This window comes from Stegodyphus dumicola, chromosome 4 (genome assembly GCF_044657685.1).
Source record: "Stegodyphus dumicola isolate Sdum_Otavi_A_Nest chromosome 4, ASM4465768v1".
Lineage (NCBI taxonomy): Eukaryota > Metazoa > Arthropoda > Arachnida > Araneae > Eresidae > Stegodyphus > Stegodyphus dumicola.
The window spans coordinates 143487247-143504290 of NC_140771.1; the positions used below are offsets into that span (position 1 = coordinate 143487247).

Genomic DNA, 17044 nt, shown 5'->3' on the forward strand with positions numbered 1-17044 from the left:
TCATTATTTTAACATCTAAGCGCTCATTAAATGAAAACATACTTAAAACAATTTTTGACAATCGATTAAAATACAATTATTTGAGTCAGATTTATACTTACTTTGATCTGTGGTGAATATTGTTAGTTCACAGAAATAGTCATAGATGAATAATAATTTGTCCTCATTAATTAGAAAACTGTATAATTTCTTCTGAAAAATAATTATATTAAAACAATTTTGTCTAAGGCTTTCTATTCAAAAATATTAACTTCACAACCAAACTATCAACGTTTTGTAGTTTCATGTAGTTTTTAATGTGTTATTTCAAGTCGTTTTATATCGATTGCCCACGTCTTGAGCATGTGATTTCGACATAAAAAAGATTCCCAGATCTTTCTTTTTCCTTTCGAATACGCATTCGAGGAATACATTAGGTTAGTTTTAGATTTACTTCACGAAATCTCCTAATCTGATTATCTTGATATGCTAAAATGAAGCAATTTTATGAGATGTTACCAAATTACAAAGGAATTAGGGTTAATAGCTAAGAAATCTCTTTTTTGTTCCTTTGACATTTAAGTACCATTACGTGACTTAGACTACTTTAAATTTATTACAACAAAGCACAGCGGAGCGTATTGATGCGATAGAGTCCAGTTTGCACTCCACCTTCAGTAGACCATTTTTAATGCATTTTCCCGTTAAGCTTTTTCGTCAAATCTTTTTTGGAAATAATTATGTTTAACTAATTATTAACTTTAAACATAATTATAGCAAAATTAAACATTATCTTTCAATGCAATTAAAAATGAAGAAATCTTTACCAAATCTGGCTTAAATATTATAAAATGTTACAACTCATATGTTCTTGGAGATAAATGGGATAAAAAATGTGGCTTATGTCGAAATTATGTACAACTATGCATTTTAAAAATCCTTGCTAATATCTCTTCAACAACAGCAAATATTAAAAACAATGTACTCTTCCTTAACAGTTCTCTGAATCACTTTAAAAATTAACTATGATTTCCCGATTATTTACATTTAGGATTAGAAATTGCTTAAGAAGTTAACAAAATTTTTTCACAAAGCATCAGTTTTTGCACACGATTACAAGGAACTTGGAAGATTTTCTTTTTTTCTTTTTCTTTTTTTTTTACTTCCTTCTACGAAGTAAAGGAAGTATTGTAATCGCAAAAAAATTCGGGTATCGTATTTTAACGAAAATATCCATTTTGGCGGCTCTCGATTCCATTTGAACAATGTTTCTGAGTTACATCTATACCCACAGAGAAAATAAAGGACTGTTTTCCCAAAACGGATCGTGAAATAGATTTAAAATGGATTCAGAAGAGATTTTTTTCTTGACGTTTGTACGTACGTGCGCACCGTATGAATGTATTCTGCATGGTTACAGCCGAAAACATCGCGGCAAAAACATCGCGGACGAAAACGTCGCGGAGAAAACAACGCAAGGCGAAAACGTCGTGCTACAAAACATCGTGGGAGAAAACATCGCCAAGAGAAGACATCGCAGTTCTAAAACATCGTGGTACAAATCATCGTCGTCGAAAATAAAGCGGTTCAAAAACTTCGCAGTTTAGAAACATCGTCGTCGAAAATATCGTGGTACAAAATAAAGTATCTACAAATCATCGCATGACGATAACATCGCAGACATGCTTTATTCAGGCTTTAGCATGGCATTTTTACTTTCATATTTTTATTAACTAATTAATTTTTTTCTGAGAAAATAAGAAGGAAACTTAAGCATAGAAAATTAATGCAGCTTATAGCACTTAATGGAATTTTAAACTGACATAGTTAACTAACAAAGACTATTAGCAAATCATTATTATATAAAGTTTTTACTGGTAATGTTTCATGAGAAGTATAATCTATAAGTGCATTTAATTTTCTATGCTTAAGTTTCCTTCTTACTTTTTCAGCAAAAATTTGTTAGTTAATAAAAAAATGTGAAGGTAAAAATTATCCTTCTTTACATCTTGCGCTCCCAAATCATTACGGGAATATCCATTTATAATTATTAAAATTTGAGAAAAGCATGTCTGCGATGTTATCATCATGCGATGATTTGTAGATACTTTAATTTTTACCAGGATATTTTCGACGACGATGTTTTTAAACTGCGAAGTTTTTGAACCGCTTTATTTTCGACGACGATGTTTTGTGCCACGATGTTTTAGAACTGCGATGTTTTCTCTTTGCGATGTTTTCTCCCACGATGATTTGTAGCACGACGTTTTCGCCTTGCGTTGTTTCCTCCGCGACGTTTTTGTCCGCGATGTTTTTGCCGCGATGTTATCGGCGGACACCATTCTGCATAACTAAAAAGCGAGTTGGCTCAGAACGTCGAAATTTTGTATATGGGATTGTTATGAAATGTAGATATGCGACTTCATTTTCGGTTGCAATCTGTCGCACCAAAAGCATGCAAATATATGTGTATAACCGGTTACAGCCGAAAACATCGCGGACGAAAACGTCGCGGAGAAAACAACGCAAGGCGAAAATGTCGTGCTACAAAACATCGTGAGAGAAAACATCGCAAAGAGAAAACATCGCAGTTCTAAAACATCGTGGTACAAAACATCGTCGTCGAAAATAAAGCGGTTCAAAAACTTCGCAGTTTAAAAACATCGCCGTCGAAAATATCGTGGTAAAAAATAAAGTATCTACAAATCATCGCATTACGATAACATCGGAGACATGCTTTTTTCAGGCTTTAATAAATGTAAATGGATATTCCCATAATGATTTGTGAGCGCAAGTGATGTAAGGAAGGATAATTTTTACTTTCACATTTTTTATTAACTAATAAAGTTTTGCTGAAAAAATAAGAAGGAAACTTAAGCATAGAAAATTAAATGCAACTTAATAATTATACTTTTTATGAAAAATTACCTGTAAAATCTTTATAAAAAATTATTCATTAATGGTCTTTGTTAGTTAACTATATCGATTTAAAATTCTATTAAGTGCTATAAGTTGCATTAATTTTCTATGCTTAAGTTTTCTTCTTATTCTCTCAGCAAAAATTTAATATTTAATAAAAAATATGAAAGTAAAAATTATCCTTCTTTACATCTTGCGCTCTCAAATCATTATGGGAATATCCATTTACAGTTATTAAAGCCTGAAAAAAGCATGTCTGTGATGTTATCGTCATGCGACGATTTGTAGATACTTTATTTTTTACCACGATATTTTCGACGACGATATTTTTAAACTGCGAAGTTTTTGAACCGCTTTATTTTCGACGACGATGTTTTGTACCACGATGTTTTAGAACTGCGATGTTTTCTCTTTGCGATGTGTTCTCCCACGATGTTTTGTAGCACGACGTTTTCGCCTTGCGTTGTTTTCCCCGCGACGTTTTCGTCCGCGATGTTATCGGCGGACACCGTATAACCTACTCTGTTATCCGGCTCGATGAGCTAAGATTTTTATTCTTTTAAGTTGTTAAATTGCCATATTTTGGTTTAAACATGATTGAATTACAAGTATGTTGTTCTTATGTTCCGGTTAAAGTTTTTATGCCTGTAGTTGTAATCTGCACGCAATAGTTGTAGAATTATCAACAATTTAAAAGTTATTTATGTTCCACTACGCCTAACGGCGCTGTTATTTGTTTACATTTGAAACTTAGTAGCATCGTAAATAAGTCAGTTTCTGCACCAACTAGTGTCATTTTGCTAAGTGGGACCAAAAGTTTTTTGCATCGAAAAATCTGCCTTTCTGCTAATTTTAAATGTAAAACTTGCTTTTTTAACGGTTTTTGTTTGATGTTTTAGGTTTTTCTGCATTTTATTCTTTTTTAATGAAAATGTTTTCAGTTTTTATGTATTTTTTCCTTGCCCCGAAGTGAGAACTGAATTCCTTGAATCAGAAATATATTTGCAATGAAATTCAGGGTAATAAGTTTAAATGAAATGCAGCAAAAAATGTGCATAATTTAATAAGCCGTACAAGGAAGTCATGTGGTATTCACATCAGATTTTTCTTATTAGTGCATGTATTGGCATTTTTTTTTTCATTTCAATTTCAATTTCTTTATAATTGCTTGTCGTGCTTATTATTTTTATATTTGTAACTATTAATCGTTATGGCTCTGGTTTAGTAGATTTTGGCAAAGCACTCGGGCCACCTACCTAATAGGAAGGATGCCTTTCTGTAGAATTATCTAAAGGAAATTGTGTCGTATACATGTAACACACGGGGAAATACACGATACTGCCCACGCAACCCGTCCGTTAACTGGAATTCGAATTCCGGACAAAACTACCAGTGTTTAACGACTAGAACACTCGGTCGCTGATGGGACATTATCGCTGATGGAACATTATTTATTATTATGTGTTGCACAATGTAATCAATTATCACACCTCGTGTAGATGAAGAAAATTCAGTTGTCAAACGCTTCCCAATAAACATTATATATATGCATATGCATGTGTAAGTGTGTGTGTGATGTAGTTTGTGGGGTAGATGAACAGTAATTCACACTTGATTAATGGCCGAGAAGACTATTGCTTAGATGGTGACTGGTGAGAAAATCATAACTAGCTTAATGGTTAAAACATCATTTTTATTTTTCGCAAGAATAGTTATTCAAAAAGAATATTCCCTTAAGAATATAATATCAGCATATCGAATTTATTATTATAAATGGATTAATGAAGTCTTAGTGGAATTACTAATGATTATTAATAACATAGATTGCTTATAATCGGAGAACTTAATTTTACCTCAGTGGAAGATGTGAGATCAATTTACATTTCATGACAGTTTCCAACTAAAAAAAATTGTGATTAATATGGTATAGAATGGCAAATACACTTGTATGTTATGAGCCTATATGGGATACTATATTGTTGTATATGTCTGTAGATATACCGTATTTGCCACAGTTTTGTTGTAGCCCGCAACAACATTAATGTAAGGATGTTCATAAATGTGGCGTACTTAATAATATCTTTTCAGAAATCTCCGCTGCCGTTATACCTTGGTGGTGAGCCGAAGTGTCGTAGCACTGGATATGAACGCATTTGATGTGGACGGCTTGAGATGCGACAACCTCCTGCTTTGCTTTCCCAGGCCAGTTACGCGAGATCCAGCCGACTGCCCATTCGATTATGTAAAGATCTACGATGGTGCTACAGAAGACAGCCCTCTTATTGTCACATTATGTGGTCAGAATGTTTTTATTATTGATTATCTAATGCTGGGCTGTAAATTTATGACACTGAATTAACTTTGGCTTAAAACCTGAAAGCGAAGGGTTTAGAATTGTTCTTTTTAAAAATACAAAAAGGTTTATTACGTGCATCTAGGTAATACATTAAGTCAAAAAAATTATCATAAATTAATTTTATGTTTGATCTGGATTATTTAAAGTTCAGAACGTCTGTATTTAGGAGAGACAGAAAAATTTTTATATTTTACGTTTTTAATAAGAATATAATAATAAACATTGAAATATACTCCGTAATTGTTCTTAGCAAACTGTTAAAATAACTTCTGAGCTTAACATGATTTGTGAGAAAAAGTGAGGGGGAATGATCAATGGGATTATGGAAATTCGCAGCTGGGATTGTTTTACGGCTTTACTTACCATAGGACTTCAGATTTTAAGACATAAGACTTCAGCATAAGAATTTGAGAGGAGGGGAATGCAATGAAAAGTTAACAAGAACTTTTCAAGTAAAGAATTATTTTTTCTCAAATTTCATAAATTTGATTTTATGTTATGCAACACACTCAAGGTATCTTTAAAGCTTTATTTTGTGCGTCTCTTTTGTACGTCTCTTGCGTTATCTCTTTTTAAATTTAAACTTTCTCTGCGCGACTTATTTTTATAGTTACCTCTTTTCTTCTATTCGTTGAGGATAGGCTGGTTCAGTGATCATAATAAAAGAGATTATAAATAAGAGATCATGAAAACAAACTGCATAAAGCAAATTCTGAAACTATTAGAAAATGGAGATATATTTTAAAATATTAATATCATATTTTAAAATATTGATATTATATTTAAAAATGTTAATATTACAATTTAAAATATTAATATAACTAATATTTTATAGCAACTAATCTTGTCCAAATTTAAAAACGATAACATATAATGTTAAAAAATAAATGTTTTTAGAAAAATAGCAAAATTTATATAAATCCCAAAAATGCATTTAAATTTTAAGCATTTTTGGTCAACAAACATATGTATTTTTAGTCAACAAATACATGTATTTGAAACGTAAAGTCTTAAATCACGTCAAATCACTTACTGATTTCGTTTCCAGGTCGTGGACGTCTAAAATCACAGATCGTGGCATCTGGGTCCGAGATGCTTGTCGAGTTTGTGACATCCACTGCTGGCCCTCTTCTTAACACAGGATTTCATTTTAAAGCTGAGAGTGTCCATGCAGAAACGGAAACAGAATATGAATTCTTACATCTAGATAGCAATGGTACCTGCGCCATAGATCGACACCTTCGGTCGGGAGATATTGCTACCTTTGGACATTTACGCTCTTGGTATCCAGTCAACACAACATGCACTTACAGGTAATTATCGATTAAAAAATCATCTGATATCATATTTCTATATATTAGTATACCCTGATATATTAGTATACCCTCCTTATGTGCCCATTGTTTTCGCAGCCTCTAAATGTTGACATATACTTCCAGTTGCAACAATATTTCAAATGACGCAAATATTCCTATTTTGGTATTTTAAATTTAAAAAGTTAATTCTGCAGAAATTACAAAATTTAATTTTTGATGGATACCGTCGCTATATTTTTGTTTAATGAGAGTTTATTGTTATTCTAAAAAATAAACCCAAAACGTATGACTTCCATACTACAAAATTGGTAGAAGTATTTAATTTTAAGATATCAAACTACGTTTTCTGAAAATTTAAAAGTGAGAAAGCACAAACTTAAGAGCGAAATATATGAATTTTATGTAACTAAAAATGAAATAACATTAAGTTACATGCAGTCATATGCAGACTGTTGAAAATGTGTTGACCAATACTGATTTTTCAAAAATCATGTTTATTCCCTTGTTATAGAATTTATCTTGTAGAAAACTGAGGCAAGCTCTAAGTGTATGTCCATAGCGCATTCGTAGCAAATTTAAAATAATAAATATTTTAGTCCAATTAGATTATGAAACGAAAATCATAAAACTTCATGTGAATATTATGGACGTATTTTTAACATTTGAAAACTTATAAACTGCCTTCATGAAAATTTTGTTTCGGCGAGCAAATGTAACAAAATGTAAATTAAATAATGTTACACCATTAGTAAATCATAAAAGAACATCACTGAATGGCAATAAATTAAAAAATCAACCTCTAACTATCTCAACTAATTTTAACCGACAGCTAAAGGAAGGCAATAAGTTTAATTTTGAGGCACTGGAAAATCTAAAAAACTCCTATACATTAAAAAATTATATATCTTGGTTAACTTTTATTGCACAGGAGTTAAAATTATTGCGCTTTAGTGTTTATGATGAATTAGAATAAACATACACTTTTACTAAATATACCCATAGGGATCATTGGAAGAAGCGTATAAAAATTTAGATTCATAATTTTTACAAAATTAATTATTTAAATTTAAAGACGCCAAAATATGAATTGCGTCATCTGAAACATTTTTCTAGCTAGAAGTATACGTCTACGACCAATAATTTGTGAAAAGAAAGGGCGTATCTTTAAGAACACAGTGTGTATAAAACATGCAAAAATATATCAAATGTATTAGTACTATTATCAGAAAAACCTTAAAATCTATGATCAAGAATAAAACTCAAATTGAATAAGGAAAAAATGTATATCTCAATAAAGGAAGAGAAAAGTAAAATTAATTCAGTCAGTTTAAAGGGTAATTATTTACAGATGTAAATTAATAAGAAACTCAAATGTACAAGGATTAAAAAAAGCGTTTATTTATGTTATCAAAATCAAGTCATTTGTTCAAAGCGATTTCTTCTCACGTTTGTCTAGACATAAATTTTATCTAAGCGAAACAGCTGATAAAAACAGCTGTAAATATTAAACATATTGTTTCACTGAATTCAGTTCAACGGTCTTGTTTTCTAAAATTCTGAAATAAATACCGCTGAATTCTGTTGGAAGCTCTTTCCTCATTTTCCATGCTCAGCAGTATTATTCAGTAGATTTGATTAAATCATAATAGCTGGTGTTATAAAGTGTTTAATTATTTAATCATGTAATGTAGTTTGAAAAACACAAATTCCAACAAATTAATCTTTATCCTTTCGCTAAAGGTACGTAATAAACCGACAGACTTCCTCTCTTAACTTACTATTTCGATTCATTTATTCCATCTTATTTTCATAATTTTCTAGGATTTTGTGTTACGTAATTATTTATCTTATTATTTTGTCTGCACTTCCATTTTCGTCGACTCTCACCAAGATTCAGATTAGTTAATGTATTTAACCACAGTGTCCTTGACCTCACGATAGAAAATTTGAGACCTATCGCTGACCATCACTGTATTACTTCTTCGTGCAAATAGATTAGTTACTTTGGCTTTAGCTCTGCTAATCGTAATTGATTCGTTACAGATTGGGAGCCTGAGCTAAAGCTTCTAGATGAGTGTTACTTTGCCTTTAACATTTTAATTTTACGTGAGCATATATTTTTATTTTTCCGCAAGGTGTCCAGATTTTATTTTCTGTTACTTAGTAGGCTCTGTAACCGTGAGGTTGACGATAATGTAAAAAGGTTTATCTTAAACCTTCTTTTGATTAAATATTATTCTATAAAGAGTTAAGACAGGATGAAAAGGCATCTGATTCTCTTTATAGTTCTAGGAGTTGACATCTATAATATTGAGAAAGCATACAATTTCAGCATATTGTTAATCACAAGTCCAATAAAGTAATAAATTAATTTAATTAAAAACTCTTCGTTATTACCTATTTATTCCCTTCTGTATCGCTATAGTTACAACATGGGCATTTTATTCTATTTATATGAAGCAAGTAAAACAATTTGGCACTTATCATAACTGGAAAAAATAAAGAGTTATGTGCATAAAATTAAAATAATAATACTTTATGAAATGATTTTTGCTGAAAACATTCTGCTTCGTGAAACAGAATCTGTGTGGGCAATCTGTAATGATTTTACCAAAACAAAATCATATGTTTCAATAAATTAAAATTTCGCACATTATTCTGCTGTGCTTATTTGGTAAGTAATTTGTTACTGCTATGATCTGTATGTTTTAGGTTCACTTCATCCGAAGACGAAATCTTGAAACTGACTTTTGAATTCTTCCGGATGGAAAGAGTGACGTTGTGTGAAGAGTCTCTCAAATTATATGACAGTTCTTCTGCAGACCCTTCAAAAATAATATCAAAATTATGCGATATCAATAAACCCAGAACAGAACATCCAAGATCCATATACGAGACATCGGGACCAGGACTATTTGTGGAATTTAACAGCAGAATTGGGTAATTTTTGTCACGCTACAATTACGTGAAAAAATTATTTTTATGTTTTATTTAATTCTGTATTATAATAACAACACAAAGATAAAATGTTAAGGCTGGGTTTTGAAAACATCAGAAAATAGTGAAACACAGTCTTACACGCACTAAAAAGCCATCCAAATAAAAATTTAAGTTTGAACTGCACTTTTCATACTCAATAAAAGAACTTACTATTTACGTTAAGTTAATTCTGCACAAAATCTAAGTGACATCACTGGGTATAATATATCCTTTTTAAATGCTGTATTCAAGACAAATTGAGATAGACCAAAACCATTTGTCTGCTCTGAGTCTAGGTCATTTGAAATGCATTTATTTTAAGGAATGCATCATCATATTAAATTTTACTGCAAGCCAACAGACAATCTTAGTATCAATGACATTTTCATGAATTTCGACATCTTTTTAAAATTCATTTAAAAAAAAACTGTGAGGGTAAATCATATCAGCCAGTCTATATGCTACGAAGTGAAAGCATACCGTCAGTATGAATGGTATCTGTTTTCGTAAACCAAGTGCATAAAACATGTTTTCTTTTCCTCTAGTTTTCTTAAGGATTTTGACGCTTTTGGAAAAAGGCTAACAAGTTATCCCCTTTCAAAGAAAATTAAGATATTTAAATTTAATTTAACTTTTCGATGGCAGATTGTATTCAGATGCAAAACTGAAAATTCTGAACAAAACATAACCTTATGTACATCAAATTTCACTTCCCAGTAATTGACCGTAAATTAATAAATTGCTTCAGTTTTATTTTGTATGAATCAAGCTCTAATTACGTGAAAATAATTTAAAATTTATCATTATTTATAATTAAAATTTTATTTCACTTTTATGCAAACTGTCCCAGCTGTACTATTTAGAAGTAGCAAAAATATTTATTTTTGAAATTTATGCTATTTTTAAACAACAGCAGTTTCTGTATATTTCAAAATTATTATCTAAGGAAGGGATTTAAAAATTATGTTTTTATATATGTTTGGGAGAGTGCGTAGGAAATTTTGTAGACAAAGCTTTAATATTTAACTTTCATAGACTGTGAGCTATTTTATTTATATTTGGGCATTTAAATAGCATTAATGTGTACTGAAGAATGTATAAAATATCCCAGTTATGGAAATATTTCAGTAGTTTGCGCTCTTCATACATTTTATAAAACGTATTATACTTTGAACCCTTTACACCAGCTATGGTTAAGTATTATTACATAGTCTGTTTAAGTAAACTTAAATCATTAAACAAATTGCTTACATTATGCACAAAATTTATGCAAAATCTTAAAGGCATATTTGCATTAAATCATATAAAATTTAAGCAAAAGTTTTTTGTGAATGGGAAAAATTTAAATATGCTTTGGAGAAGGGCACCTGCACACCAGTTTCTCTTAGAATGCACCTAAATAAAACGAACTGTGGGGGGGGCTTCGTTAGAATATTTAAATATTCATGATTCTCACTCCTCACTGTTTTTACCACTGCATATAAAAAGCAAACAAAATATTACAGATATTCTGTAATTTCGGAAATCATCATGTTCGGACGAGACCGTTTCACTTTAGTATGATTTAAATGCATTAAATCAAAAGCTGATATTCTACATGACTGTAAACGTTTCTTTTAACATTTATACCTATTCCTCTTAAAATATGTTATTATTGCTTATATTATTAAATTTTTATAGGTTTTAATGAATTAACTTTGCACATGAAAGGATAACATAAAATATGATGAATATATTATAAAATTATCAATGAAAAAAGTATTAAGTAAAAATTTTAAAAAACCACAAAGTGTATAAAGTCACAGGAATGGAATGTTAAAAATGCTTATACTGTATTTATAATAACAGTCTCAAGAAGAGAGAGACAGCAAATAATAAAGGCTAAAATATATATTTCTGACAGCAGTATTATTGCATACTTTGGTCTCTTTACTTAAAATTGGAAAGCAACAAAATTTAAAAATAGATACCTCGGTGGAAATTCAAAAATGTGGAGACTGCATTTACAAAAAAATTAAAGAACGCGAAAATAATTCCGGGAAAAAATAGTGGGCAGATAAGAATAGCTTATATATACATTATTGACAGCAATATTACTGTAGAAATAAGGCTCTTTACATAAAATCGAAAATTTAAAGTAAATTAATTAAAAGTAATTAAAGAGATTGTAAATACTGAACTTGAAAAGAGGAATGTAAATTGCGAAAATAATATGCCTTCGAAAATGAATCAGAAAAGAATTCTGTTCAAATTCAAAACAGTGAATTTTTCTTCTACTGAAAGCTCATAGTCTTCAAACTGTGTTAAGTTATTGTATTTATCCATATTTATTTTCTTTGAATTCCATGCAGAAATGATTTCAATAATGTCTTTTTAAAAAAATCATTTCTGAAAGCTGTTAAACGAGATACATTTTTGTACATCTTTTACAAAACCATTTTCCAATCAGAACATCTTTGTTCATCTTTACAAAAACCATTTTCCAAACATAAAAACACATTAAACACAAATAAGCTGGCGCTCACCGGCGAGTTTATATTAGGTATCTTATATTTTTCTTAAAAAAGGGCAGTGGAATTAAAAAGCAATAATGAAAGCTAAAAATCACATAAACCATTTAACCTGATTCATAAGATTTGATGTCTAATACAAGAAGAGGTTTTTTTATTTCTCTTATTGCTATTCACTTTACCTTAGAATCTTTATAAAGTAATAGATTCTACACTTTTACAAAAGCTTTCGCGGGGAAATCATACTTTAATTTCACGATTTTTTGTTTTTTCTGCTCAATGAAGCTGAAATTTTTCTGGTTATTCTTCTTTCTGTCCTCGCATTTTTTTTTATTTGAAAAATGGTTCGATTGAAGAATTAAAAAACTTAGGGATTCTATGAAACGTACTTTTGCCCTCATTTGTTTTTAGATAGTCTTGTTCATTTAATTAAATATCGAAAAGAATTCAAAAATCTGCATTTTATGCAAGCCTGAAGCTCACATAAATATTACGTCTCTGTGAGCAATTTTACCTTGTGGCCTGTAGTGTTTTGTCTTGTCGATCATGCTCAAAGCTCAGTTCCTCATAACTCCCTTGTCGATTCCTAAGGTTTTGCTAGAATTTCCTTCCGATTGCATTGTCGAATTATTTAGTGGTTCATGATTTGTTTTGAAGATTTTTAACTTTATTAGTCCTTCAGCAAAAATCGCAAACTGTTAAATCTCTTGCGTGTACTGGTTAAATAAGTCAAATTTTTAAAAAAAAACTATGTCAGCATTACACAGATTTTTGCTTTCTGTTATCTATAGCAAGCTTTCCTTTAATATCACAGTTGCGCATTGCGACCACAAATGACTAATAGTTCTGTTCAGGCATGTGCAATAGAAATGAACATTTCAATTCTTAAATTCCACTGTATTTCTCATAGAAATGTATACTTGCACCCTCTTGTTATTTTCATTTTCTGCTGGGTAGGTTTTTTTTCCTACCGTACCTTATATCATTATATTAAAAGTAGTATTCTGATAGTATATTTCAGCAATATTTTTTTGCTTAATGTACATTTTGTTGTTATGAGCTATATCATTCCAGTAACCTTTGCTTTCACTACTTAACATTATTAGATCCTTAGAAGGTTCTTCCTTGAGTTACGCATTTGAAGTCAGGCCCGTAAATGTAATCACTCGCCGGAATAGTTTGAATGGCGGTACTTGCAGCAGAACCTTCACTCCAGAAGGCGGAATGGCTGGATTGCTATCAGGACATCCGCTAGGGGAAGCTAATGTCACCACTCTGACGTGCAATTACACTTTCGATGCCTCCCGGCTACCCCAAGGAAGAGTGCAACTTGCTCTCTTCACCTCACTCAAACTTGCTCAGGAATGTTCAGACTGCCGTCAAGAGCCACTCTATGCCCAAGTCCATCTTGGTTTTGGAGATAAAATATGCTTCTGCAAAGTGAGTTGAATATTCATTCAAATATATTAAGAATTATTCATAAGTTTACAAAGCAAAATACTTTAATTTGAATTTAAATTTTGAAAATTTTAGAGAAGTCTTTACGAATTAACTGCTGCAATGGCAAATTAACATTATTCTCGTTTTTAGTGCATTTCAAATAATATTATTGTTATACTTCAATACTGTTTGTAATCCAAAAATAACTCGGAGATTTTAAGATATAGCAGATCTAAAAATCGCTCTGTTAAGATATCTTAAACGAGCATAACTAGTGAAGAATATCGTATCATTAACTGAAATTTTTGCCTTATTGGGATGCATGTTTGAACTTTATATTTACGGAAACCTCCTATTTACATGAGTGAATTTGTTTAAAAATAATACTACTATTTTATAAGGCTGAAAATTCTATATCATGATTTTTTATATAATTATTAAATAATCTACTGCAATAAGCATTTTATAAACATATTATATGAATTTAATTTTAAGTGCAGTGAGTTATAAGTACTTAATAGTTTTCTAAGATTTTTCAATGTTCTCCAGGTATCAACTCACCGTTCTCACACATTGACATCTTTGGGACCAATGATGCACTTTTCTCTCCATGCCGATGCATCGTGGGACAAAAAACTTCCTCAAAAGCATGTTGTAAATGGAAGTTATATATTCTACACAGAGTCCAGATGTGGTCCAGAGCGTCTAGAACTTGATTTGCAAGGTCTTTTAACTTTCCCACCCTTAATTTCAGGCCCGGGAACTTGTCCAGAAGGTCAGTGTCCAGATACTCCCATTTCTTGTCAATGGAAAATTCCCGTATTTCACAGAATGGATTTACTACTGAAAATTGATGGGTTGCCTGAACAAGCCAATTGTAGTACCGATCATGCTATAGTTAACAATATTGTCTTGTGCCCATCGTCAGAAGAGCAAGAACTCCTTTTCCATAAAGAAGATATATTCGAGTCGGATGTTACAGTGAGTCTTCGTTTATCTGAGAAATCCTACAATTTTACTGTTCGATGGACGCAATTAAGAATGTTGCCTTCTCGAACGAGTTCAGACACATTAGTATCATTAGGAAAGGATTGCGATTTCCTGTGTACTAGTTCCATGGCTTGTCTGACTAGAGAGCTTGTCTGTAATGGGGTCGCAAACTGTCCAGGTCCAGCCACTACAGCTGATGAGGATGTCAGTTTATGTGTCCTTCCAAGAGACAACTTTAAATTGTATTGGTGGATCATCGGATTCGGTCTGGGTATATGCGTCTGCCTGACGCTATGTTTAGCATTTACCATCTGTCGGAAATGTCAAGTTAGGCGGCACAGAATTTGAAAACACAATTAAATATTTTATTGTTGTACATAATGATTCATTTTATTTCTTATTTGCGCGAATAACCACAAAGAAGTGCATCACTTGTTGAAAAATGTGTAAATTTTCTGTTTGGGTATTTTTTGGAAGCAAAGACACATAAAATTCGACAATTTTTACTTTAACAATATTTTTTTACTCTTTTTGTTAAATTATGTATTTTTTGTTTCGTAGAACATGAACCAAACTTTTAAAATTAACCGAAAATGGCCTTTTAACTTTTATAAAATAATTAGTTTGTTGAAAATCTTATTTTTTCTTGTAAAATACATTAAAGAATTACATAAAATGCTTTAATTTGTAACGTGCATTTATTTTGTGAGAGTATAGATCGACATAAGATCTAATTTTTAAAAATATACAACCCTGCAAAAGATTACAAGCAAGAAAATTTAGTGAAACATTTGCTATGACAAAAAAAAAAAAAAAAAAAAAAGAGGAAAATGTAAAGTTGTTCCCAAAAATTCTGTTTTCACATTTTGTTGAACATTTTCCCACTTCCTAACAATAATGCCCTCGCAGAAGGGAAATCGTCTGAGAGCCTTAGTCTGATACATATAGAAAGTTTATTAAAGAACTTAAGTCGACCAAAAAGGAAACTATCGATCACCAAACACAAAGAAAATACTATAAAATAAAAATGATAAATTTCTTTGGAGTTCAGGCGTTCATTTCTACACTAATAAGTGTCCTTGCGGAAGGCAATCAAGTGAATAAACATAAATAAAATAATAATAAATAAAACAATAAATATCCGTTTTGAAACATAATTAAAATTCAAAGAGATAAATGAATTATTGACAGTAATTAATAATATTTAGATTACATAGAACAGTGAAACTAAAAGTAATTAATAACGCACAGACATATAGAAATTAAAATAAATATCATAGACATTAAATTAAATAACATAAGTGGGAATAAGTAAATTAATAAAAGCCAGGTGTGATAAGAGGGTATTTAGTACAATATTGTTCATGTTCAGATGATATTGTTTATTTTGACTTCTAAATCATTCAAAACCATCTTACCCGGGTAATTTTAATCCATAAATAATTCCTGTGCCTGAAATGATCGTATAACGAGTGTCCTTTCAATTAACTTCAGATTCCCAAAGGAACTTTGCCTTGTCAAAAAAAATTAAGCATATATCCTGTATAAAGTGTCAGTGTTAGTCTAGCTTCTAACATAAATGCTGCAAGAATGGTATGATATTTCTGTACACAAATGCAACTCAGTTTTGTAGAAATTTGATCTCATTCGAAACTTGATATGAAACTGTGGTTTCTCTCGAAAACTGTACCGAGGCTGAAGTTAAGAATAGCTGGTGACTTCGGAAATCACTGTTATTTTATATTAAAAAATTAATGGAAATTTCATAAATTTCATTAAATGATGCTTTCATTACTTTAATGAACAACCGAAAAAAATTTGGAAATTTTAATTATTTATTAAATTAAGCATTTTTATCAGTTCAAAAGACTAATATTAACCTAAGGTCTTAAAATGAATGAAATGGAACACGCGATATTTACACTTGCCAATAAAATTAAAGAGTACTTTTGCTGAACGATGTTGTTCAAAACAATTGAATAATAAAATGTTATTTAACTATCAAAATAGCCCTCCAAATTATTAAAGTATATAAGAATCTTGTTAGGCTTCGTATTTTTGTGCCGAATTATAGCTTCTTGATAATTTTACCTTCTTAATAGATATTTGCCAAGATAACATATACTACAGTATTAAATACATATTTTACCATATTTTTATTCTCAACAATTGCTTACATTTTTTATCTGCTAGCCTTTATGAGTATTTCTAAAGTAGTATTTTTTAACTTTTCTAGTATTATAAGCTATTTTCCACCCCAAAAAACAAAATATTTAAAAATATTATTCAATTAATACTTTTAAGCTATTTAGAATAGAAAGAGTGAAAAGAAATAGATAGAGTAAAAAGAGATAGGAAGGGAGAAATATTCCTATTTCACGTCTCGCATGTATGTTTTAATGAAACAATCGAAATAATAGAATTTCACAAGCAAGGCCTAATTACTGCCTAGCCTACGAGGCCCAAACTTTTAGGGGACACAATATAATCTTAAAATTTCTCATAACCTTTTTTTCCTCGTAAGGAAAGTAGGTACCGACGGTTAAAGAACGCTC

At 30.7% G+C, this 17044-nt stretch overlaps 1 protein-coding gene across 3 annotated transcripts in view; it reads left to right on the top strand.

The window, feature by feature from the left end:
- The window catches only part of LOC118202696 (cubilin-like), a 406913-nt gene extending 391744 nt beyond the window's left edge, over positions 1-15169 (top strand). For all 3 annotated transcript variants that reach the window (XM_085815571.1, XM_035374879.2, XM_035374880.2), the window contains 5 exons: positions 4987-5195; positions 6303-6567; positions 9283-9510; positions 13166-13499; positions 14049-15169. In XM_085815571.1, coding sequence (XP_085671697.1) covers positions 4987-5195; positions 6303-6567; positions 9283-9510; positions 13166-13499; positions 14049-14837 — 1825 coding nt within the window. In that variant the 3' untranslated portion in view covers positions 14838-15169. The remainder of the gene's footprint in view (positions 1-4986; positions 5196-6302; positions 6568-9282; positions 9511-13165; positions 13500-14048) is intronic.
- Positions 15170-17044: the final 1875 nt, after the last annotated feature.